Genomic DNA, 26,348 nt, shown 5'->3' with positions numbered 1-26,348 from the left:
ACACTTCATGATGATTGAAAAGCCGTAACAGTGGATTAGTAATATCTGTTTCCTATTCTTCAGCCTTCGCACAACATACTGTTTTTTGGCATGTCTTTCAATATCTGCTTCAGAACCTGCGCAACCTGAAATAAAAAGGCTGTTTTGTTCAACTCGTGCGGGTGGCTACGCTGTAATCTTGCAGTCGGGTACCTGTTGTGTATTTATTTATTACAGTTGCCTCGTTTATTCGTTTTGCAGTAATCTTTGTAAATCGGGTCCGACTTGCAGGATTGTTGCTCGGTGATGCCTTAATTCGGCGAAGATCTAATGTACTTTGGCTTCACATTGCAGACTTAAAATGTTGGGGGGAAATGCCCAAAGAGAAGCTAGGTAATTCAGCTAAAGTGTTTTCTTCGAGTGTGTCTTTCGAAAAGTTGGTCTCACTTTTGCCAACGCCCTTGATCATTCTATATTGTTGCATGTTTGGTTGAATTGAATGGTAAATCTGTTCCTTGTTCTTGGAAGTACGAGAGAGCAATATCTGGTGATGTTGCATGAGTCTGGGTTTTGTAGTAATGAAATAGATTTATTGGACAAGCGCACGCTTTTTAACACTTATGGTATTTTGTGGAATCATGTATCCAGGTCTAGAAATATGAGACTACATCTGTAGATTGGAACTGTATATAAAATTGTACATTCTTTACAATTGAAGTGCAGCTCGGAGAAAGGAATGTCTCCCAACCAATTTGAAATATATCCTAGACTAAATTACCTATACCAATAATAACAATACCAATATCAATAATACCATTAAGTAAAAAGGCCTGAGGCATGAAAAAGTCATAATGGAACGTATGATGTAATACGAGAATACGATGCTATGCTATGCTAAACGTTCTCCGTTAATAGCATTTTTTCACAATTGCAAGTATAATTATAATCACAGTTAACTTAAACCATTAAGATAGTAAAACCATAGAAACGGGCCAGTTAATTTAAGTTTTAACTAATATCTATAGACAAAATTAATCAGCTGATTCCAATTTTAACTCATAACCGAGTAAAACCTCATAACTCATAACCGAGTAAAACCTTCCAAAAGGGGGCGGCCCGGTGGCATGATGGTAGCGGCGCCGGTCTTCGCACGAACGGACCGGACCAAAATCCCATCCGGGCCAATCCCCCGTAGCAAGGACTGACTATCCGGCTACGTGGTAAAATAAGTCGATACGGCCAGGCCGTTCTAACGAAAAAAAAAAAAAAAACCTTCCAAAAGAATCTTGTGGTGCGTTCTGCAATATTGTTGCTCGCCTTGATATCTGATGTACAACACTAATTACTAGCGTTCCTTATCATAGACGAACACACGCTGCTTAGCTCTGGAATTTGGAAATGATAATATTGGTAAACTTTCACTACTGATTATTTATGATTCTCTTATCTTCAACCATGCAACTGTTCCTATTAGTTATTAAATAGAGCCATCCAAGTCTTACGTCCAATAAGTCCCCCACCAGTTATGATATGCAAGCATGCTGCCCGGTGAAATCGTTTTTATTTTCTTTTGTGAATCGAGGGGCGTAGTTTGGTGGTGTCGTCACACTTCAGCCTTACACTGGATGGATGATAAATTGCTGTTAGTGAATAATTAAGCTAATTAACCATTAGCTTACTCTCGCGGGCTTATTTGGAGCTTTGGTACGCTGCGGAAGAGGATGATTTAATGGACAGTAATCTGTTTCATTATTAAGGTTCATTTGCTTGCCACACTTGGACTATCCCGGTGTGGCTATACTGGTTTCTTCATCGCAGCTTCTGCCATTATCAATTAGTGGCAAACGCAGATTTGGGTTAGCAAAGTACTTAAAAAGGTGTTATAAAACATATTTGATGAAAGTCGCTTCCACACGTCTGTGGACGTTGCATGCATTAGTTGCGTTAGTATGAGCATACAGTGAGCTAAGATGTGAAACGAAAATTAATGTCACTTTTAGTTTTGTCTCACGGCCACGTAAAAGTGTCTGCAGAAATTTATCTTTATACTATAAAAGCCAACATGAGCTATGTTTCCAACCTTTTGTAGCTCTATTTCGAACCGATGAGAAATAATTTGTAGCCAATGTAATATTTCTGTCTTACAACTTGTATATTGATCTTTTGACCACTGGGTAATTTATCTTTTTGGTGACAGCAAAACACCATTCCTTACTATCACATAATTTAAAACTTTTTGTGAAATGGTTCTAATACACTTTTTACATGCTCAGAGGACCTTTGTAGAATTGTAGTATGATAACACTTTTACTAGTCAAAACTGTTCAATCGTCAACTCTACCAATATCGCTGTGCGTGGACAGTTGAGACAGCCTTTCCTAGTTGCTTTCCGTTGACAAACGTTTTCCGAACATCAGAAACTTCTTGTTGATCTCTTCGTGTTTTGTTCATGCTTCTACTATTGGTGTTTTACTAAAAAAAATCTCCCACATCATAACGTGTTGTTTGATTCTGTACGTTGGCGAAAGCTGAAGCGTTCTATTCATGGTCTTCTAGTGAAGTTCTTTTTACTACTTCATTTATCTTTGTCATTTATCTGCTGCAATAAAAATCGTACACAAAAACTGTCGCACAACGTTTTATGAATAATGGTGTTGTTATATTTCAGGTTATTCGGTAAAATTCAATGATTGGCTGATACTAACTTAAAGTATAAAATGCTATTACCATTCTATCAGCAGAAGTGGCAAATATAAGCAAATAAAATTTGAAATTGATGAAAACACGCTTAAATAATTGTGTACATATATTTTTAACACTTTTATTTGATAAAAAATAATTTAATGAGTAGTCGAAGCAGTTATACATACTAGTAGTTATACATATCACCAACTTTCTAAAAACCGGTTTATAATTGAAATTCATTAACATGAATACTGCTTTTCGTAATGATGATTTCTTCCGATACTTAGTTTTATGTTAAACAAATTTTCTTGGCTTGACATTATCTGTTTGTAAGTTGTTGTGATGGTTAAAATTTTTTGCATTTTAGCATTGATATTTTGTGGTTAATTTTCTCTATAAATACTACTCTATAATATGTTCATTGTTTTTATATTTACATATGTATCCCAAATTTTGTACACTTGTAACCTTAAAACATAGCGGAACAGTTCGAAGTCTTAGTAGAACGTACGAAGACAGTTAACAAAAAAGTCACTTTCATACCTCGCTAGCGAGAAAACAACAGCATTAAGGCCGAAAATGCTCGAATAAATTGTCCATTGTGACTAGTTACTTTATGGCGATTTTTGCCAGCTACGCGTGTAAACTCAAGATATCCACATAATTAATTCAGCACGAGATGAAACTTCGAAGTAAGGTCTCGTTTTGAAATCTGTGTCCTTTGGGAGAAAGTAGGGTGCCTTAAGTTTTTTTCTATTTTTTGCTTACCAAGAAACAAGGAAACAGAAACAAGAATGTAGAGTGTTGTTAGTATATAAATCACCGGGTCCCTCGCGATAAATGCGAATTCGACCTGTGGTCGAATTTCTTTTAGTAAACTTTTGTGTCAACTTTTAGGCCACACCTTGGTTTGTCGTACACCTGCAAGCAGCAGTATAATGTAAGTAATTCGAGACAATGTTTATTGAAAACGACGAAAACGGTGCGGTACGAAGGATTCGTGGATTATGGAATATGTTTATTTATCTTTGTTTCGTTTTTTGTTGTTATTTCACGAACAGCTCGTCTATGGATTGCCTTTCGCCTAGTACAATTTTAACGTCCGAATGTCATGTTACGGTGGTTTGGACATAAGCGTTTTTTGTCCATTAGAGTGATTTTTTTTTGTTGGAAAGTTAGCTTCCAATAGAGGTAATGTTTTGTTTGAAGTATTACGTAGAATGTCAAAGTCTACTTCGGCCGGCAATACGCAGGAGTGTCCACTACATATAAAAAAGTCAAATTTGCTGTTTGATTAGGATGTTTCACAGTTTTGAGATACTTTGAGTCATTTTAGTTTTTTTCGGTTTTACTGTTTTGTGCTTAATAACTTTAAATACTTCTTAGGTAAAATAACCGTTTTTATACTTTTTTTTATCACATTTTACTCGAAAATTGTTAAACATTTCTTGCATTTAAGCCATCTTTCCGGCAATTTATAATTATCGTGCCAAAAAAATTGTTCATCTTGGGTCTACATCCATTTAGTCAATCATTTATTGCATCATTTTTAACCTTTTCGCATGAGTTTGATTTGATCCACACATCCAATCACATTCATCCATACTGGTGGTAGTCTGAAAATGCCAAGTCTGGTGAATGAGTGGGGTGGGTAAGTGACTCCTAATTGAACGACTCCACAAAATTTTGGGTGGCTCTTGTTTTGTTATGGCAAAATTGGTATTTTGACTTGGTTTTGGTCAAAATTGGTATATCCTGCCAACTGTTACACCGGTCTTTAACCGCTGCTATCAATTTCTACCAGGTCGATATCATAAGTTCAGCATCTTCACGCTTTTTTGGTGACCAGTCACGCTCTTCGCTTTTTACATCAAAACCTCTACTTCGGAATTTTTGAAACCATTCCTGGCACTCTGTTTATGTCTGCTGTAAGCTTGCACAAAATTTCGTTGTGCCTCTGCGTTTTTCTGTAATTGAATGCAGTAATTCAAAATGATTAGTGGGCATGGGAATGGGCTGTTTCTGCTAAGAAATTCGATATTTTTAAGTCTTAGTTGAGTCGAAATATTGTCTTGTTGTGCAAAACTTGATACAAAGCGAATAAATTTAGTTGACAGATGACAAAAAAGCAAACAAAAATATTTTAACAATTTTATATGTCATACTAGCGTCGTTTATGAATGATGGTTGATGAATGGTTTCATATTTGTAGACCTGGTTTTCGCTTGAACAGTGATGAATCTTTAGTATAAACGTTACGTGTAAAGTTACCCTTCTTTTATTGATTATGAATTAAAAGTTATTTAAGAACTCAAATTCAATAAATCTCCATTAAAGAGTTGGGATATTTTTTTAATCGTTAAAACGGCCAGGCCGTTGAGTTGGAGCATATCATCATCATTATCACCCACGAACCCTGTCGAATCTTGCTGTCTTTACCGTATAACTAAAGTTAATTGCTGTTGTCATCAATAATCGCTATGTAATCCGCTGTGTAATCTCTTCTAAACAAGCACTGCTAATCCTGCACGAGTTAGATTGGGATTATCAAAAAGTTCTCGATACTTTAGAATACAATACCACAATAGGCTACTAAGCCACAATTCCAAAGGAAAACCTTCCTGGTATAAACTTTACAATCCTATGACAACTTCTTAACAACTGTAGCGAAATAATGCGCTACATGAATATTAACTAAACATGAATTAAAGCTCTTATCTTATTGTCAAGGTCAAGGAAGTTTGATGTGATGGAAAGTTTTCGTATTCCAGTAGTGTTCACCCTACCATGCGCTAGGTTCAGTGTGCTCTATCCAGCTAAAGTCTTTGACACCGATTACCCTTTTTATTAGTGTGATCAAAATTCATTTGCCCTTTCTCGCAGCTATGAAAAGTAGCTGTTAGTTGGATTGCTGACATGGTCGTCTGTTGCTTTTCCGTGAGCTCTTTTTTCCAGCTATAATGTTTGGTCGTAAAATGATACGTCGACCCGACGCCTATTCACATAGATTTCTTTACAACATGAATCGGATAGTTTCGTGAATCGTAAAATCCTATGACCCAATGGAAAACTTTCTATTGCAGGAGGGTTTCACGATAGCCGGCAGAAATTAAAGTCCGACTAATTATGGGGCGGTCTCGACACTAGGCCAACGATAAGATTATAAGGATCTTTGACGTGAAGAGTCTTAAACATCCGGCTCACCATCACACAAAATCTAACCCGGTTGTGTGTATAAACGGTATAACAACAAGAAAACAGCTTTAAATTAATTATTTTATTGACTAAAACCTGCCGGGAACAACTAGTCTATGAGTATGTGGCAATAGCATGTAAGTGTCACTATTATTTATTTATTTATTTATTAATTTATTTTATTGTACGTAATTCCTTACAATTTTATAATTGTATTAATTTTATTACTCGTACCATTTTATAAATCTTGAAATTCTTACCCTATTACCCATTACTGACTATCCAGCTTCGGGTAAACAAAGTCAATGAAACCCAGAAAAGGTCGGCATAGACTTCTTGAGGTTGTGGTACCGATAAAGTAGAAGAAAGCGTCTGCTTGTTTTAAATAACACTACATGATAATTTAAGTGATTCTTTAGTGTCAATAGCATTTCTTGGATAAATTTTGGTCGATTGTATAAGGTTTTGTAGATCGTAAAATTCGGATAAACTCGAGTCGATAAAGTGATCATTAATATTGTCGTAAATGGTTTTTTGAATAATTCAGTATTGTTTTAATTTGCAAAGAATTTGATTATAAAGTTTGTATTGAAAATTTTAATTTTTATTTCAAATAAATGAATAAATTGCTAAATAAAACTAATGTCCTTGTCCCTCATTTTAGGACTATAAAGTTCCATGCCATCTATCATTTCGAGACGTAATGAGTAGAATTGTATCATATTCCTATTTACATAACCAATCGAATCGCTATAGAGTTTGATTTTAAATATTACTGAAAAATATTTATTCTACACATCGTCGGGTTGGGAATTGTTGGTTTTGGTTACGCTATGCTACTAATGAAGCCTATTTGTGTCATAGCTTTAATTTTGCATGAGTAAAACTATTGTGGTACGGTATCATTTACCATGAAAGTTGGTGATGAATATACTATGTCTTAGAAATTGTGTAGGACGCGATGTGGATATGTCAGTTGCCCTTGTAGCCTTGGCCTTTGAAAGCCACAACATATTACAGGCGATCCAAAAAGTCTAAGATGAATAATTGATGACAATGCCAACTATCGTTCTGTGCCAAACAATACACAATTGTATAATTCTTAAGGGGTTGAGTAATATATTGCTAGAACCCACGCGAACTGGCTGGATCTCATCCAAGGCTGAAGTTATATTAGCCCATTACAGAAATAAAACTGAACAATTATCAGTTACGATGAGAAAAACAAGTTGTATGGAAATGTCAAGGTTACTCCAAAGAACATTATATTCTTGGGAGTTTCAGTCTTATGGGACATTATTGGATATTAAAGGCTATCACGTTAGCCAAAATTTTGAGTATTTCTGAAAATTTTCCTTATTTATTCCATTTCATATAAACTCATATTTTGATGAGGTTGACAATCAACAAATGAACATTTTTATTTGGAGTTAAATTTAAGCAGGTTTATGTAACAACCCCTATTGAAATGCAGATTCGTTCTCTGTGAAACGGAACAAAGAAAACGAAATTACCCATCCGAACGTTTTGAGTTGCGAACTGGATGAGTGTTTTGAGACGCGAGTGAGATTTGAGAATTGTGGAATCGCATACTACTGATGTGGCTGGTAAGGTCTCTCTATCCCCCCTCCCCCCCCCACCCCCCCCCCCCCCCCACGCCAGTCTTTTCGTAAGGCCTATGTTTCCCAGTTGTTTAGAGTACCGAAGAAAGTGAGGACAAAAAAGAGCCAGCCGTCTCTGACCTGGAGAACCCAATCTCCCACCCTTCCAAGAGGTTGGCTTTCCCCGTGCAACCAATCTCAAATATTTGGAGAGACATGTTACGATTCTGTACCCAGTGGACGTATTGGGTTGGAGTAGGGAATGGAGAGCGCTTTGTTATCCTTGAAGAGGTTTCGGATGAATCCCTAGGAGGGGGGGGGGGGTGTCTCGAAAATTCTATCGGAACCGTTCAAATCTCACCGGGAATTAAAGCAAAGGGGCATACTCTCCTATTAACTGTTTAGCATAGCTTCGGAATGTGTCACGAAAAGCGCGGGCTTCGTTACACGGAGCACGATTTGCACTCGGTTACTCCTATTCCTTGCCTTTGCGGATGATAACCACATCGAACGGACATCAGAGGTGGTGTGCGAAGCGTTCACCAGACTGAAACTGAAACTTGAATGCCTTAAGGATTGAATGGAAGATCAATGCGACGAAGACAAAGTACCTGTTTACCGGAGGCTCTGACCGTGATGACCGCTGCGGAATTGCAGAGAATTGTATTACAAAAGAATTAAAACAATTATAACAATAATTGTACCCGATTAAACATTTGCAACGGAATAATGGCATATCAATTAATTTCTACGGGAAAATTCACTTTGCGATGTGAGGTACGATCTATACGGATCGTTTCACCGTAACAAGGGCTGTTATGGTAAATGCCCGATTTAACAAAAAAAAATTTTTGCAATGTAATTTTAAGCGTCATGTGTAAGGTACTTCGGCCCGGCCCGGTGGTGTATTGGCAGCGACGCCGGCTGACAGAACCGGTAAAAAATCAAATGGTCAAAGAAACCAAAAAATGGCAGGCCTAAATCTCTCGAGGTTGTTGTGCCGATAAAGAAGAAGTGCAAGGTTATACCCTTCATTTTCTTTCAATACCTTTCAATTCAATAATGAACGTTAAGCTTGCTAGAATTAAGAATAATCAGCCGAAGAAAGGATAGCAGATCATAAAGAATTGTAAGCCAAGAAGAAGTATACATTATTTTTTCATGGGTTAAAAAAAGGTATGAGGTATTCGGTAATATCCATTGTTTTTACCAGTTTATCATTAACATTATCATTTAACCCATGAAAAAATGGTATGCCATGGTAACAAAATCGTTCGTTGGAATTAAAGTAAATAAAGCATTACAAGAATATTATTTCATACTTTCCATTAATTCGTAGAAAAATCATCAAAAACAAAAACATCAAAAACCGCTAAAAGCAGTACAAACGAATAAGAATAGAGAGCACAATAGGCAAAGCAAGCTAAAGCTCTTTAAGGTGTGCCTTTCAAGCGGAGATGACGCACCGCAATTTATTTTTTAGCCGCACGGATATCTGCGCCATCTTCGGCGAGTGTCTTATGTCCTTGCGAATGCAGGAAGCCATGTTCGGCTCATGGGTGTGCTTTGTGGCACATCTGTGATATTCCAGTCCATCAACCTTCGGGTCGTTTTACCTTCAGAGAAAAAGGATACACTATGTCAGTTTTATCGCCATCCGTCATCACCATTATCGTGCCTTACGTAGTTGCCACCGTGCGATGGTTTATGAAAGCCAAACCTGAGCACATCTCAGCGTCGATAAGGGTGGGCGGTTGGTTCGAAACTAGCCTTGCGCCGAAAGGTTTTGAAATCATAAAAAAAATCGTAAAAGCATGCTGAAAGATGCTAGGTTTTAAACACCTGAAAAGCTCTTGCAACTGTGCAGTATATCTCTTGAACTGAGCTATTTGTTTTTAAGCTAATGGACAACAATCGGCCACCCGTATGAACAGTCCGTTGCGTTATCTACATACAAACGTGTGTAACCGTTAAGGAAACCATAACGCCACTACTTGGATCACATTTTCTACGATTTACGTGCATATACAATTTTATATTACTGTAACGCCTTCTATGTTTTTCTCGCCAAAGGAACAGTTTTCTATCGGTTTACTTCTCCAGTAACAATCGACGTAGGTTCCTGTGTAGATAAAGGTCTATTTCGTCATAAACATAAATTTACGTTTTGAGCGATGGTTGCAAATGGTTTATTTCTGTGGTAAGCTTTTACTTACTGAACTTCTTCTACAATTTTCCATGTTTTATAATTGTCTCCGATCCAATACCGTGAATTTCTACCGTTCGCATGATGTTCGCGTAACAAGTTCGAAGAACCAAATTTAGATCGGCTGTCCGTGCGACAAGAAATGCAGAAATGGCCGAGTTTCTTCAAAAGTACGAACCTCCTCGATCTGTATGAAAAAACTTGTGATCATTTCGTCACATTTACACTCGCACATTTGCATTGGTATACACGGTCACTCAGCCGGTCTTCCCGTTTAGGCACAATTTGATAGTAAATAGCAAATTATAAGAAACATCACCACAAAGCATCTACTAATAGCAGTTTTTTTTTTTTCAAATGAACTGAGTTTTTAATGTAAAAAAAGATCTCTTTCAGCACACAGGATATCGCCAACATTGTTTTTTCAAGACTACTATGATGGCTTCTTTGCCGAACACATCGTTTTCAATCAATGCATACTGGATTTTTCCAGAATGTGTAACGATTCAAGAATAACGAAATCGATAATAACGAATAACGATTTCATCCAACCATATGGAATTTTGAACAATTTCAGTCTAACAACAGGTTTCTTTCCCGATTCGGTTAACTTATAGTTTTTTAACAGTTTCTCTTGGATTTTGAAGTATTTGCGGTGTGTTCCGTAGACGATATTTCGGTAGAAGATATTTTAGCCGTTCTTCCTTAAATTGTTAATAAGGTTAAATATATAAGTTAAATAACGAATAACTTAAAATACAATGAACAGTTTGAAATGGCATTGCAACAGCTCTGAGGTGGAAATATATAACGGAAGAGAGAGTTCCAATGATTGGAATATGAATCTATTCATGATGGATGGAAATCCTAGACACATCCTACGATATGTACACGGACAGATTGTTTTGATTAAATCATTATTAACGGCTTGGAAACTTGCCATTATTATTACAAGTGAAAGTACACAAAATTACGAAAATCAGAAATACTGAACAGAAAATTCCATAACAATTCTGTTCTGAAACATGGAGGTGGAACATTTTTGAATCGGCGAAACAAAACAATACCAGATGACGAATGGCAATAGCTGGTGAAGATGACGGAAGTGAAAAAAACTGGTCAACCGGAACATGGAATTTAGCCATACATTTTAATCAACAAAATATTTGTTTTTTTCATTGGTTTCAGATAATTGAATATAACTCATGCAATATTGGAATATTCAATATTTTGTGATTGATCCTAGAATGTCGCATTGCTGAATCCAGATCAATAGATGCCCCGCGAGCTCGCAAAAATCAAAACATTTTAATCGTGAGAACGGACCAGGTTTTATAGACTTATTTTACCACAAAACCGGATAGTCAATCCTTACTACGAAAATCTATATGGGATTTTCCTCTGGTCCTGTGGTGAGGGACCGATGCCGCTACCAAGTACACCAAAGATATTTCAAAGAGATTTTAGATTGTTTAGTTTTGTTAGGCTATATACAGTATATGTTCCCAACTGCAAGGCCTAGCTATTCTAGGTCTAGTGCCTCGCGGTAGGATTATTTTCGACAATATGAAAAGAAATGGAAATCTTAAAGTCAAAAATCCCGTTAGATGCACCTAGAAGTTTGAGTACAATGCAGAGTTCTCTTGCATAGCCGTGTAACCGATAATTAAAGACTTAATTTTCTTCATAATAATAATTCATTGAAAACATACTGAAGGTGTTAAAATATGTTGACGAACTTGATTGTGATGATGCAGAAGATCTATGAGAGAATATCTGTACGAGAAAAAAGTTCCTTCTAATTTTTTATCAATATTCAAGATCATCCACAACAACGAACGACCATTTGACTAAGAATTTAAATGGAGCAAAACTGAAAATATTTTAATTACTTTTTATACAAGCAGGTTGTTGCGTTATCGCATCAGGCTTTTCGAATGTTCGATTATACAACTTCTTTTGACACCATACGTCCTATTAACACTTTTATTAACCATACAAGGTGCACGAGGGTTCAGGTTCTGCGAGTCGACTGCCGCGCTCTCTATGGAGAAATACCGTAACATCGATCGGCTGGGTTTAACGATATCGGTCGGGCTGTTTGCATTTGTTAACACAGGATGCTAAAGAACTTACATGAATATCGATATTAAGCATTGTTTTAGTGTGAAACGGGTTAATTATCTTTTCATATAAATTATATGGAAAAAAGAGAGGTTAACTATTTTTTTGTACCTCTGTAACGGATGAATCTTGTTATCAAAGTGTCGATTTTCTACTTTTTAATCGGCACAACAACCTCAAGAGGTCTACACCTGCTATTTCTGCCTCTCTTTGTTTTTGACGTAGCGGAATAGGTAGTCCTGCGTACGGGGGTTTAGTCCAGATAGGATTTTGGATCGGTCCTGTTGTTTGAAAACCGGTGCCGCTATCTATACACATCAGGATCGCCCCAGAGTCATGATTTTACTTACTTGTCCGGCGCTACAACTTGTCCTGGCCTGCTGCTAGAGTCCTTTAAACCGCTCACGGTCGAACACGTTCGTCTGCCAATCAATTATCCCGGCTTTTCTGGCGGACGCATCAACGCCATCACTCCATATCAATTTGGGCCCACCACGCCTCATCTGTCCAGGTGGGTGACCTAAAAGGACTTTACGGGCTGAGTCGTTGTGAGTGTCATTCTTATCACGTGACCAGCCCACCGAATCCTTGCTAGTCTAATCCGCTGTACGACAGTAAGTTAGCTGTACTGCTCATAGTGCTAGTCCACACATACTTCGACAAAAATCCTTCTGATCATCTTCTGAAGTACTGGGACTATATGAGTTCTATATAGTCCCAGGTTCGTTCGTCATGACTTAAAATTCGACTCACTTAAAAAAATTAAGACTTCCCGCAAATGATGAATATAAGACAAGAACACACAAGCGAGCCTCATTGTACATAACAACAACGAAATATCAAAACGGTCATTATTTATTTGCGAGTCTTATATTTTACAATGCCTACTTAATAATAGCGTAATTGGACCTATATACTTCATCTCTTATACAGACAAACAATATTCAAATCTTTCATCCAATTCTAATACATAACATTTTTACTGGTTTCTTTTTCGAGTGTCTTATTCCAGTTATGACATTCGTTGTTCGATTATAAAATATATTTTTAATTGTTTCTTTTTTTTCTTTCCTCCAAAGGTATAATGGCGTTTGAGTGAATGTTGATGTGTAGTAAAGCGGCTGCCAAAAGAATAGTGGGGCAAAATGTGATTGCATGGATATCAAATCCATAGATAATGTCTAGCAGTGACAAAAGGCAAGAAAAACCCTAAAAACGGCTGACAATACGAACAAATCAAAGTAAGGAGTGGTTGATCAACAGCGGACAAAGGTTGCGTATTGTGCCTGCGATAAAACTATTGCAGGGCTAGTTTCGTACACCACCATGTGGCCAGGCTCTAGTGTAGATATCAGTGGTATACGAACGGAACGCGATGCACAGTTACTATTGTCAACAGTAACGTCGTTGTTGGCAAGTACGAGATCGCATGAGAATGGGCGATATGAAACGCACCACTCGAGTGATTTGATTCTCCCGGGCAGTGTGAGTAAATCGTTGATAAATATGTCCCACGAGCTGATACATGTCGTGACATCAGAAAACGACAGCGCTTTACCCGATGGCATAGAAAATTTGACTGAATTGTACGGTCCGAAACGAGACCCACTCTACGTGGTAATTCCAATCACGGTCATCTATCTGCTGATCTTCCTCACTGGTGTCGTCGGCAACATTAGCACATGCATCGTGATCGCACGCAATCGATCTATGCACACCGCCACCAACTATTATTTATTTAGCCTAGCTGTTTCCGATTTTCTCCTGCTGGTGTCGGGCGTCCCGCAAGAGATCTACTTTATCTGGAGCAAGTACCCGTACGTGTTTGGTGAAACATTTTGCGTGCTGCGCGGCATTGCTGCGGAGACGTCGGCCAATGCAACCGTACTGACGATTACCGCTTTCACGGTAGAGCGGTACGTTGCCATCTGTCATCCGTTCCTTTCACATACTATGTCCAAGCTTAGTCGTGCAATACGTTTTATATTTGTGATTTGGTTGATCGCGATCGTGTCGGCGGTACCGCAGGCGCTACAGTTCGGTGTCACCAACCAAGGTGGTATCGACCAGTGCGTGGTAAAGCGCATCATCATTCAGCACTCCTTTGAGCTTTCTACCTTTCTGTTCTTCTTCGCGCCAATGACGCTCATAACCGTGCTGTATGCATTGATCGGACTGAAACTGCGCTCCTCCACGCTGATGCAGCGCGACGGTACATTGCAGCGAAGAAACAATGTTTTGCCCAACTCACGTCAGTCATCCGCCAACACCCAGGGCACACGGCGTGTTCTCAAAATGCTTGGTAAGATATAATAAAATAATTCATCGCTAATTCACCCTCTTTTCATCTTGAATTGATAACAACTCCTCCAGTGAATACCAACCGTAATCCTTAGTGGGATGGTTGTTAGGACAGTAATTTCATATTTATTTTATTTATTTGTTCAATTTACTTTGTTGTTTATTTGATCGCAATTTCCACAGTACATCAATATGATAAAAAAGGCATTCAACACGCTGAACGAACAGTTTGAATACGGGTTTTATTTGAGATTAGATGACTGCGTTAACAATTTGATAAGGGACCCTTAAAGGGTTCAAGATGGAAAAAGGGTCATTGTTAGTTTCTAGCGTTATTCTGCAAAGCAAATATTTTCTTTTCCAATGTAAGTCCTATGTAAGCAGTTATGAATAACCAAAATATCTTAAAGATACCTTCACTTTCCGAAAGGTGCTTTTTGGTGAGATAATTTCGGTAGCCTGCATCGGCTTTGTTAGGTTTATGCATACCTATGTAAATTGTTAGAGGCTAATGTTACATTCAAATGAGGAGGCTTTGCGTATCATAAGTAATTATAATAGCGAATTAATTGCTATAAATGAACCAAACCTTATTAATATAAAACCAAGTATTCTATTTTATAACATAATTCATAGTTAGCTGAAGTCCGTTAAAAATATGTATTTTAAATCACTTAATAAACACAAAAAATCACAGTTATTTTATTTGTAAGAATTGCCAGGCCCGTAAACACAGAGTGTATAAGGTGTTAACAATACTAACCTTTCTTTTGGATTCTGGAGTTGTAAATTCCAAAATCTGTGCCATTCAATCTACAAAACAGCCAGTTATGACAGTTATTTACAGATCTCTAGATTATGATAATTTTACGGCATTACATTTCGTTATGAATTTCATGTGATACCCATGGACGAGAGTGTGAGGATGTTCAAGCACATAGATTACGGTATCATAAAATTACGGGACATTTTCATGAGGTTTTAGAACGGATGAGGGGAAACGATGAAGGAAATGGTTTGTTCTGCTGCATAGAAAGTTTTTCCATGTAGGAGTCGTTTAATCTGACAGGCAAGGTGTTGTCGGCAAGAATGAAAGATACGATTGAATGAAGATTGCGAGTCCGTGTACGTCATCAAAACTGTTACACAGGTCCGAACCGAGCATTGAACTCCAACTACTGGAAACAAAAAAGCTTTCTGTTTACTATGTTTCTGATAATAATTTAAAATCAGTCATTTATTGGTTATGTTCTCCTTACAAGTCCAGTCACAGGAAGTTTTTTTTTAAATTAAAGTAGATTATAGAAAATAGACATTTTATTTAAATTGTTATACATAATCTACTAAATTATACAGGAAGGACAGACTGAATTAGGTTTTGGCAAATGTTCATTCTCATCTTGAACCACATTGTTTTAGAATATATGTTTGGCATCTTGGATCAGCTCAGAAAACTTATTTAAGTAATAAAAGGTTCTTATAAGCTTAAAACAACTCCAAATGTGATCATCTCATTGATTTTGTTTTACTGTTTCATCCTTGTTGCTAATGTCGCATAAGGAAAATAGGAAGGGAGTTTTTTTAAGGATTTCGCACGATAAACATTGGCTGAATTCGTCGCTTTAATGGCACATGTTCTGCTTTCCATACGTTTTCCAGTGGCTGTTGTTGTTGCTTTCTTCCTATGCTGGGCACCATTCCATGCGCAGCGGCTTGTTTACATCTACGGAGTAGACAAGGACCACCAACCTTCCGACCCACTAATTCTGAAGCTGTTCGTCGTCACAACTTACATCTCCGGTATCCTCTATTATCTGTCAACGTGCATAAACCCACTATTGTATAACATCATGAGCAACAAATTCCGACAGGCGTTCAAGGTACGATCTTTACTTAATTTCCATCGCTTATCCTTCAGCGTCATTTTTGTTGTAAGCTTTGCTTGATCTGACGAACAAGATTATTTGGTATTCACTTATAATTGGGGGTCGAAATAGAAACCGTGTGGTGATGTAATGCTTTTCATAGGTGTAGTTCAATCTTTTCTAAGCCAATCTATTTAGTGTTAGTGTGCATGTTGACGGGATTATTGTTGAGCCTATTGGTAATGTGGAATTTCTAATTATTTAGACGTTGCATCCAGCTGGATTGAAATTACTATGACAACCACAACTGAAGTGCAATTGGAAGACCCGGAAGGAAATGCTACGAGTTTCACTATATAATGGATTTTGACATATTCATATATGATAGTTCTCTTAAAAACTGCCTACTCAATTTGTAGTTATAAATAACATCACATAATTTAAAAAAAAACATTAGAAAACCTTGAGGAATTGTTTCAACAACATAAGTGTAACATGATTATATTCTTGAGTTTGAGCATGTTTTTGTGGATTCTCTAACATCTGCATAATATCTACCGTAATGAAGTAAATGAATTTAAAACTAACTACTATTTTAGCTAAATTCAAATTCTTGAGCACCTAATATTTACACCTCTTATCTAAATTAATGTCGTCGATACGCATAAGACTATAATCTGATTTATCCATTAAGAGAAACACCTATTCTTGAGAAATAGATATAAAATTTAAAGCTGCTATGTAAATCTCAACGGATTTAGATTGTGTGCAATCGGTATTACTTCTGTGTATAAATTCGTCATTTTAAAATGTCGTTTTGCACCTTGAATGTCGCAAACTTCACACTAGTCCACCATACGTCTTTCAAAACTTGCTTTGCCAAAGTAAAATCTAAGCAAATAAGACAGTTAATGACCAGACCAGACTTGTGAGATTGTCACAACGCACCTAGCTCTATACTTCTAAAAATAAACAAAATGTGCTAACGGTTATAAAGAAGATGAAACTACCACCAGTTTATGCGACGAATCACGCACCTTCGGAGCACTCTTTATTTTATCAACCGTCATCAAAGCAAGATCTTGCTCTAGCAAATAGTAAAAAAAAAAACTGTGCAAAACTGAGAACAGAAAAGACAACTTCATGAAAATCCCGGTTGCCCCCTCAGCGATAGGTTACGGAAATGTAAATTTGTGTGGCTTATACCGGTCGAGAAGTAGCGCGTTGGCGAAAGATTTATGCCATACTGGAGCGAATGGGTTCCTTAGGTAGAGAGCAGCAGGCATGGCTGATATGCGGATCAGAGGTTAGGAAACAATTTACCGGGATCGATCTTGGGATCGCCCGTTCCGTGCCAAGCGAGCGTTTGTGATGGTATTTTTTTATGTTTTTATTTTCCACGTTCACTGGCAGAAGTTTATTATTATAGCTTCACCCGCGTTCCTTCTACGTAGGGCTGTAAATACACATTGCCTAGACCGCGGTTAAATTTATCTCCTTTGTATCTTATGCTTGCTGATGTGCGAAACGGCAGGAATTCTTCTGCAAACTGATTTATATCGTTCCTTCCTGACCCCCTGAATAGAGGTGATGAGAGGGTTTTTGATATAAAAGGTGGTACCTATGAATATATTTAATTATCTATCTAGTTGCAAACTCTAGCTCCAGCTTGAGGGATATCCGAGGGCTGACCGTTTCAAAGATCATAAAGCTGCAAACGGTACTTAACATAACGCCAGTTGAATGGCACTTAATGACAGTTATACCATAACATAGCTATAATATAGCAAATATACAACAGCTTCATTTGCAGATTATTGCAAACTTTTCAAATCGCTGCTTAACTACTGAAGACAATTCTTAACCAAATTAAAAACATTAAAATGTTTTATTAAGCAATTCTGTGATTTTAGCAATATGGCCGTTATGCTGGAATAAAAAAAAGTCTGTAATTTTGTTGTATCAGAAATGATTAGTTATTTTAGAAGAAGTGTTAGTTGTTTACCGACAAATAAAATAAAATTTTTAAGCTTAATATGCTCGTTTCAAAACTTCATCTGTTTTTGCTCTCATCGTTAGTATCGCGCAGTACTTTAAACAAACAGACATCAAAACTTCCCCACAATAAAAACTTTAGTTGCTACGAATGCTTAGAGCATCTGCTTGCATAAAAGTTATACATTCGCTGATCCTTCAAAATGCCACGTCCAGAACCGTTTAGTGTATCATAATCTACAAAACACGGAGGGTAAATACCAACGAACAATAGGTATGTGAGAAGTTGTAATATGAACCCAAAATTGCAAGTACTTCAACCTATCCAAAAGTTTTTAATGAAATAGAAAGGCCTCAAAATAAAATTTGATGGTATGAGCATTCCAAATTAATGTGGCCTAATGTGGTTTTAACATGTTTTTTTCAAAACCCTGTTTTTTCTAGTATTTATTCACGACTTGTTGTTTTCTAACGCATTCCAATATATTTCCAACGTTTTTATTTTCATTTCGCTTTACACCTTTAATCAGATACAGCTTTAAACGGGAGAATGGCGAAAGTAGTAAAGTCCTTTTGATATAGCGAAGGAATGAATTGTTTCCAGCCAAAGAAGCATAACAGTCAGAATCAGTGATGTCAACTTTTTAAGAAATAGATTTCTGTCAAGCGCTTGAAGTTGTTTTTTTTTCGCAGTTGATAATTTGAAAAAAAAATTGCAATCCTTGACAAGGTATAATAAAAAATCCTCGAAGAAACCCACCAGCATACATAACCATACCGCTATGTTTATTATGAAACGAATCAGATTCTAAAAAACATATATTCTTAGAATTCTCTTAGGTATACTGGAACAGCAGTGTGTAGCTGTTTATGAAAACCAGGAGCAAGTATTTTCGTAAATTCTATAGACCTGATTATTTACATGATTGGGTAAATCATAACCAAATTGTTTTGGGGTTTTCATAAGCGATTCGTTATAAAAGTTTGTGCAAAGTTGTAGCACGAAAATTGAGCGGCACGATAGGAACAATAATAAATACTTTAATCAAAAACGTACACAAACATACAAATGATCCATTAGAAACGCTTGGTCGTAAGCACGAACTCACCCGATACATCTTGGGCATCACGTTCTTGAAAATGTAAATATTACATCGTTCTCCACGGGACTACAGAATTGCGCGAAGCGTGTGCAGATCTCTGATTGAAATATCAAATAAAAATGCCGTCCAGACGCTGGGAACAGATTGGACCACTCTTGGTGCTTTTTCTTCCAACAAATTTACCCTCTAAGGAAAAACAATTTCCTTAAGCAACATACTTTTTTCAGGTGAACCAAGCCTACGATTGCTTTACGCTTATGTGGAAAAATCGAACGGCTTCAAAGAATCAATGAAGGATTTTATTTTTGATATTTACATACAGCAACTGCTTTGTGGAGCTTTTCCGGGTCGTTTCACAAACATTCTCCATGATACAGGATAACGTGCGGCGCGCAATCGAAATGCTCAATTTAGCAACCAGAAATATGAAATGCATACTACGTCCGCACTTCGTTAAGAGCAATTTAGCTATGAAAGTAATATTGAATATCCTTTGAAATAGTAATTCGCAAGGGTTATTTATCCTTTGAATATTGACACTGAAATACCTTATATTAATATGATTGTTATTATTATTATTATTATTATTTTATATTGTTTACCAAAACGGTTAGACGATATGAATTTATGTAACTTTACTAAACCTAATATTTAAGTCTAACTTAGGCCGAACAACTTTTAAAAGAAGGAAGATCAATTGGTAATGGAAAATAGGCGGGAACGATACGCTGATAAGGGGAGATGAAATTCAAAGAGATGAGATGAGGAGTTGATAGCACGAATTGCATCCAGCAGAGGATCTTTACGGCCTACTGCAGTGCGACGATTAAGTATAAGTAGAGAGGGACGAGAACGGAGAAATCGGATAGGAACATAAACAGCTCTGTAGCTCAGTAGTAAGAAAAATATTTGATGAATTGTAGATATTTGTTGATAAAGTATCAAATGTGAAGGTATATAAGATATTCATATTTTCATGTATTTTCTATGATATACTCAACACAATAGCCGCAATGAGGTTCGACTTTTACAACAAGTATATGTGAACATATTGACTTGTACAAAAATAAAACAAATGAATACACAAATCTGGTACAATGTTAAATAACGTTGGATACTTCGTTTATAAATTATCGCTTCAAAGGATTTATGAAATGGGAAGAAAAAAAATCTCGTTTCCAATAAAATAAGTTCAATGTATAGTTGTTTGAATCGGTAACTAAATACTTGATTTTATCAACATAGATTATCCTATGTAAAGTTTTCATCATCGGTAAAAAAATTGTTAACCAATTGTGAGATTTTTTTAACACGTTAGAACGGCACAAAATGTAGAATATCCTAAAATGTAAATCAAAGTAAAAGATAAAAAATGCTAATTGTGAGTAATAATAAATCATTCCCAACAATTGTGCTGCTGGTAGGCAACTGCCTAACATCATAATAAAAGACCCTATCAGCTATTTCTACTTTCTACCGACCAAAAAAAAAAGGTCAGACACCGTTATCAATTATCTTCTTCTTTGATGTTTTACGGAAACTGCACTGTTAAAACCGACCGGAAATGAGTTTACAAAGTATAACTTTTAGTACGCAAATGCGTCTATGAGCTGCTATTCAACGCACAACCTTATACGCCTGTGACTTGTCAACCGAACAAACACTAATTAACCCTCAAAAGAGTGCAAAGTTTTGGGCAAAAGGAAATTTTTTTCTGAAAAGGTGCTTACGGTAATCGAAAAGTTGTTTCCTTGCTTTTATTTCCAAAGTTAGAGTGAATAGGCGTTGCTAACTCGAGAACAAAGAACTTCGCTGTAAATTGTACACCCTGCCATTCGCAAAATCGGTTCAAAATCTTGCGTGAGGTAGGGGTGAAGCTTAACGATTCTGTGAGAATCTTCATCTTTTTTAGAATGCGTCTCGATACCTTAAGACCAGGAGCTTAACTAGGGCATTCGAATTCAGGTGGGGATTATGATTATGGATGTTAACACGTATAATGTGGTAATGCGTGACCCGATGATTGTCGGTAGCTTCCAAGATCTAAGCACACGTTCGTGTGCTGTACCATGCGTATCTGGAAAATACATAATATTGGTATGGTCCTATGGTGTAGGTGGTAGCGGCACCGGACAACACACGACGGAACCGTTTTAAAATCCCATCCGGATCGTTTCTCCATGGCTATTCGGCTATATTGTTGAAATAAAGTTTATTAAGAATAAGCTATGTGCACTTGCTAGGCTCAATCACCCAGTTGTAAATTATTAAAACTTAAACGGTAAATACATTGGATAGAGTTTGCTATACATAAAGCTCACGAAACGATAACAAACGTAGGCCCAATCGTGGTTGGATGAGGAACATGTGTATCAAAACTAGCTACTCTCACGTAATGGACGTAATGATTTTAAATGACAGTCAATAAGATAATAACGAGTTTAATCAACTTCAGTGTTTTAGTAGTTTTGGGGAAACATTATTGCGCGGGAGGTTTGCATTGTAAATCATTTGTATGACAACAATCGGTTTTATCCTCATCAAATTAATGATCATTAAAACTATAACATAAATTGTTTCTAAACTTCTCTTTAGCCTGTGCTGAAGTTGTATATTTACTGTCATCTGTCACAAATTGTACGACGGATGGAACTTCTAGGCGCTCCGTTAGAAATTCTGTGATATTACCGTCTTCATTTTCCAAATCTGAACTATTGGCCAAGTTCATAAGTACATTAACGATTGTCAACAATTCATGTCTATGTCTTCTTTTTTATCGGCACAACAACCTCAAGAGGTCTAGGCCTCCCATTTCTGGCTTTCTGTGACTTGATTTACCCGTGTCAGTCGGTCAGTCCCTGCTTACGGGGGATTGGTTCCGGATGGGATTTTGGTCCGGTCCGTTCGTGTGCAGACCGTCTCTGTTACTATCATGTCACCAGACCGCCCCAATGTCTATGTCAGTCAAACAATGTCTAAAAGGAGTATATTCGTAATATTTACAGGTGATTGTAGCAAAAAAACTCGTCATAATAGATACTCATTATAAAAGGGCCATTGTTGTGCAGTGTATGATGATGATAATAATAATGATGGTGAAGTCCCATCTCATACCCCAACACAGGTTTTGAGTGGGGCGAAATTATTTTTAAGATATTTAAACTCTAATAACCATGTATATAAAAAAAAACTAGTCAATAAGTGGCGGCTTTCCAAGGCACGCGTCGAATTCCATGCACAAGCTATTATAAGATTTTAGATTTAAGTACATTTAATTAAAGAATATTACCTTATAAAATGGTTTGGTTTAGAGTAATTAATTTATTTTTTTAGATTTCTGTAACCAAACACAGTGCATTCTTCTTTTTTACTAAGTCTAATACTAATTACATCGGAGCAGAGTTGCATAGTGCAATTGTTTCGTAGTTGTAAATAAATGTTTCGTTGCGTTTTTCGGTAGAATCTTTTTTCGCAAAACTAAATAATACATTTTCTCTTCGCTTTGGTTTCGGGTGCTTATCTCTCCGTTGTACTATTTCTGTTGCACTCACACGCGCACCTTAGTGTTGAGCTTGGTCTCCCGTCTGGTCTCATCTGGTTATTTAAGATGATTCATTTACAGTCCATTTTATTTAGGAGACGCTGGCCAACTGCTGTCAAATTGCGAGTCAATCAAATAGTACGCAGCGATCATACCGAATACTGCCCCGACGGGAACGACGTTCTGCTGCAAACAAGGAATCTTCCGATATCTCAGGTAAGCTAGTTTAAGGTTCTCTTGTATCTTAACACTTGATGGCAGTATTCCTAATAATCATAAAAAAAATTGTTTGACTATTGCAAGTTTGACTCAAGTTTCTGGTTTATGTCATTCGCATGCATTTATGAACAGTAAGTTCGTTCAAGGACGAAAGTCCAGTTTGTTATTTTCCGTATCACTACATATTACACCAATTGGTTTATGGTTACCTGATCAGGGCGTATCAAGGAAAAAAGTCTTTAAATCAATCACCGTGATAATTTGGAGGGCTTGAGATTTTCGTTAGATTCTTTTTTTGTTTTGAGTGTTGTTTTGTTCTGTGTCGCTATATATTACACAGTTATTTCAGACAGCTCTCCTACGCTTTTCGACGTTGCTGGATCAACGTTGGTGGCACGCATGCATTTGTAACGCTATTTGTGCTAACAAGACTTTGCAAGTGCCATGTTCAATACCACCTTTGCCTATCAGAGCAATCCAAGTGATTCGCTTCAATGAACGCAATTCAATTTTCCTACAGTGACATTTCGTCGGGGGAAATACATTACAGCAGATCGTGAAAGCTGTGCATTTTTTTGGGCGAAAAACAATTTCTTTTATTTGACAACAGAAGAATTGTGACAAATTTACCTTTGAAACAATAAAGTTTTTGTTTACTTCTAGGTCGTATGCACATTTACCACAAGCTTTTTTATTTACTGCTACTATTATTAGTAAACATCTATAAAAAACACTATTGAATGTTGCGTCCACAGAAAAATAAAGCATCTAGGAAAAATATTGGTTCCAAGACTTAAATTGATTTATGCTTATGTATGTGACATTTGCATTGATTTGGTTTGTTTCTTTTTCGAAATGGCATACCTTGAGTATTAGCAATCAGATAAAGGCAGGACTCCAATTTTATGAGAAACAACATATCTAAATCCATATGAGTGGAAAATCTTTAATACCAAAGGTTTGCCTATAAAACAAAATATAACAGATTTAGCATACCGGCCGGTAGTTGAGCAGACCCAACTGCTTCCCAAAAAGAAAGGGTTGGTTCGAGTGGAGCCCGTTACGTCTTCGCAGTCAAGGGCAGCAAAAATGCCCAAATTATTTGAGTGCTGAGTAAAACTCATCCGCTTGAGTCGACATTCATTGTTTTGGACTTGTTTATGTTGCCTTAAACTTGACATGTTCTGATAGAAATGTATTGTAAAAAAACTGTAAAAATGTAAAAATGTAAATGTAAAAAAACGCTCTATTGGCTAAGATGGTATTATGTGCTATCAACTATTTTTGTTTGCTAACTGTTTTTGTTTTTAAATATGCACTTCTCATTATACCAAGTATATTGTACCGGATCTATTAACAGTAAACTGTATGATTGGTATGTGAGCCTCCTATCCCGTTCTATGAGATGTTTGATTTATGCTGAGATAAATTATTATAAATAACGCTGAGATAAGATTGCTGAGATAAATTGAGATTATTGATTAACCGAAAATTCGCTGATGCTGTAGAATTTTAATTAAACGTTCAAAGAGTGGTGCGTGCGTTCATTAAACGGGTAGGATTTAAGTATTGTTTATGCGAAGATTTGCGTACAAAACGAAAATTGAACCTCTGTAAAGATCTTTGTTTGACACTCTGCCTTCAAAAGTCTGCTTGACCCGTGCATCTGGCTTACTAGTTCTGTTTTTATTTTTCGTTCTTATTGCAGGCAATTCCATTAAGGACGAAAGCTTGTACTCGTCCTCTACTCAGAAACAATCCTTCGACTCCATAACATTATCCCGAGGTCAATCACTTAGGCGCGCGTCGTCGACAACGGCACTCGGTGTGCAAGAGAGCGTTCTTTCTTCGCCGTTCGCATACACGGCCCTCTACCATAACCACCACCAGCCACATGCGAACGTTTCCCAATATAACTACCACTACGGACACCAGCATGCAATCATTCCACCATCGTACGGCGAGAAACCGGCTTACAATGTGCTTGTATCTAGCAAACCTGGTCGCCCAGGACTGGATCTGTACACACAGGAACGGGAACTGCAATTGAACATATTTGCATCGTCGAGCGAACCTGAACCCACAGGCAGCAATGGTGGATGCAAAGGTTCCGAACACCTTGCTGATCGAACGCTTAAGCGTATCAGTATCCAGATTAATCAGATTAGTGTGGGAAACTTTGCTGCGCGTAGTACTGGATTGTCGGAGATGGACATTACGCCAAGAAGCAATCGACTGTCGGAGCGCAGCGATACGCTGCGGCTTCTTTGCAAGCAGCCACGTGGTCAGGATGGTCGCATAGAGATATTCGTGCGTAACCGGCAACGACAGCAACAGCGCAGCCGGCTACGGTTGTGGCGTTTCTTTCAACATGTGCGTCCGCTGCGCCAAACCACCGGAACCAGTGCAGGGAAGCAAAAATTGACGTCATCTTCTGGGGCAGTCGTTCACTTCTACGAAGATCCCTCGTCGGATGTAGCATCTTTGGCCGAAGACCAATTACTTGCGAATAAACTCGCATCCGTAGCGGTTGATGGAAAACATATTGTCAGTGTTGAGGATAGGAGCTGTGAAAACCACTCAGTTCTAGACGACGACCTCGAAGCGTACATGAGGGAGATAAAGCTCCGCGAAACCATCAACCGTTAGACAATTGATGTCTTGCAGCAGCTATCAACGAAATTTATTAGATGCGTTAGACATATGAGGTTACCGTTGGAAGCAGAAACGGAATGGTTTCAGTATTGACAGCTTTTGTCAATCTACATAAGCAGAACCAGACGTATGTGCCGCTAGACTGTCGGCGAAAAAAATGTAGTAAGCAACAGAATTTGGATCGATGCAAAATTTTATTCATTCCACAATTCTCCCGCCGAGAAGGGCGAACAAATATGTGCATGAATGAAATGAAGCGTTTGTGCAATATTTCTCATTTTTGACACATTACCAGTAATCAGAAAAAATGGAAACTGCGCCCAGACGATGTGGCAGGAATATATACTGAGTGCTCGTAGTGATGACGGGCACGTACTGTTCGGAAGTACATCGTATCTGCTATGCTAAATTATTATGCTAAATCTGATAAGTCCATACTAAGTCTCAATGGTTTACGGCGGGGGGTAGCATGATTTGATGTGCTTCCGTCGAGTAACGATTGTGAAATGGTTAGAAAGCTGATTCAAAATAATGACCTTCACCTTCGTTTTACTAAAAAGAAGCTTTATAGCGAAATACCTGCGCTATATTAGTCCAGCAATGGTACTGAGTGAGCAATAGTACTGACTCTCAATTTAAAAGTAATATGTCATGTTAGTTTAATTAATTTTAACTAGAAATTAATTGTACTAATTATAAGCGCCACTAGCACACAAATATATTAAAAATACTGCTTAGCAATGCTGTACAAACTAGAAAAGAAAAACGCGAATAAAGCCTTGTTAAACGGCTAGGTTTCAATGTACTTATACTGCGAGAAGAGCAGAAGTGGTAATATTTTTTCGAACACTCTTTTCTGGCTGATTTAAAAGCTAATTT

The 26,348-nt window shown here is 37.3% G+C and overlaps 1 protein-coding gene across 1 annotated transcript; it reads left to right on the top strand.

The window, feature by feature from the left end:
- Window positions 1–13,116: 13,116 nt before the first annotated feature.
- On the top strand, window positions 13,117–25,463 carry LOC128708783 (substance-K receptor). Its single transcript, XM_053803767.1, has 4 exons — window positions 13,117–14,092; window positions 15,751–15,971; window positions 22,691–22,811; window positions 24,523–25,463. The coding sequence occupies exons 1-4, from the start codon at window positions 13,117–13,119 to the stop codon at window positions 25,461–25,463; spliced, it is 2,259 nt and encodes a 752-aa protein (XP_053659742.1).
- Window positions 25,464–26,348: the final 885 nt, after the last annotated feature.

The sequence above is a fragment of the Anopheles marshallii genome, chromosome X (genome assembly GCF_943734725.1).
Source record: "Anopheles marshallii chromosome X, idAnoMarsDA_429_01, whole genome shotgun sequence".
In the NCBI taxonomy this organism is placed as follows: domain Eukaryota; kingdom Metazoa; phylum Arthropoda; class Insecta; order Diptera; family Culicidae; genus Anopheles; species Anopheles marshallii.
The sequence above is the reverse complement of the archived record's forward strand: the minus strand, read 5'-3'. Positions and strand labels throughout refer to the sequence as shown.

What these genes read in the sequence shown, in the direction of transcription:
- LOC128708783 (XM_053803767.1), top strand. Translation starts at nt 13,117, where the DNA reads ATGTGGCCAGGCTCTAGTGTAGATATCAGTGGTATACGAACGGAACGC. An exon ending in GCGTGTTCTCAAAATGCTTG is followed by an intron (nt 14,093 to 15,750) that starts GTAAGATATAAT and finishes TACGTTTTCCAG; the next exon opens with TGGCTGTTGTTGTTGCTTTC. An exon ending in AATTCCGACAGGCGTTCAAG is followed by an intron (nt 15,972 to 22,690) that starts GTACGATCTTTA and finishes CATTTTATTTAG; the next exon opens with GAGACGCTGGCCAACTGCTG.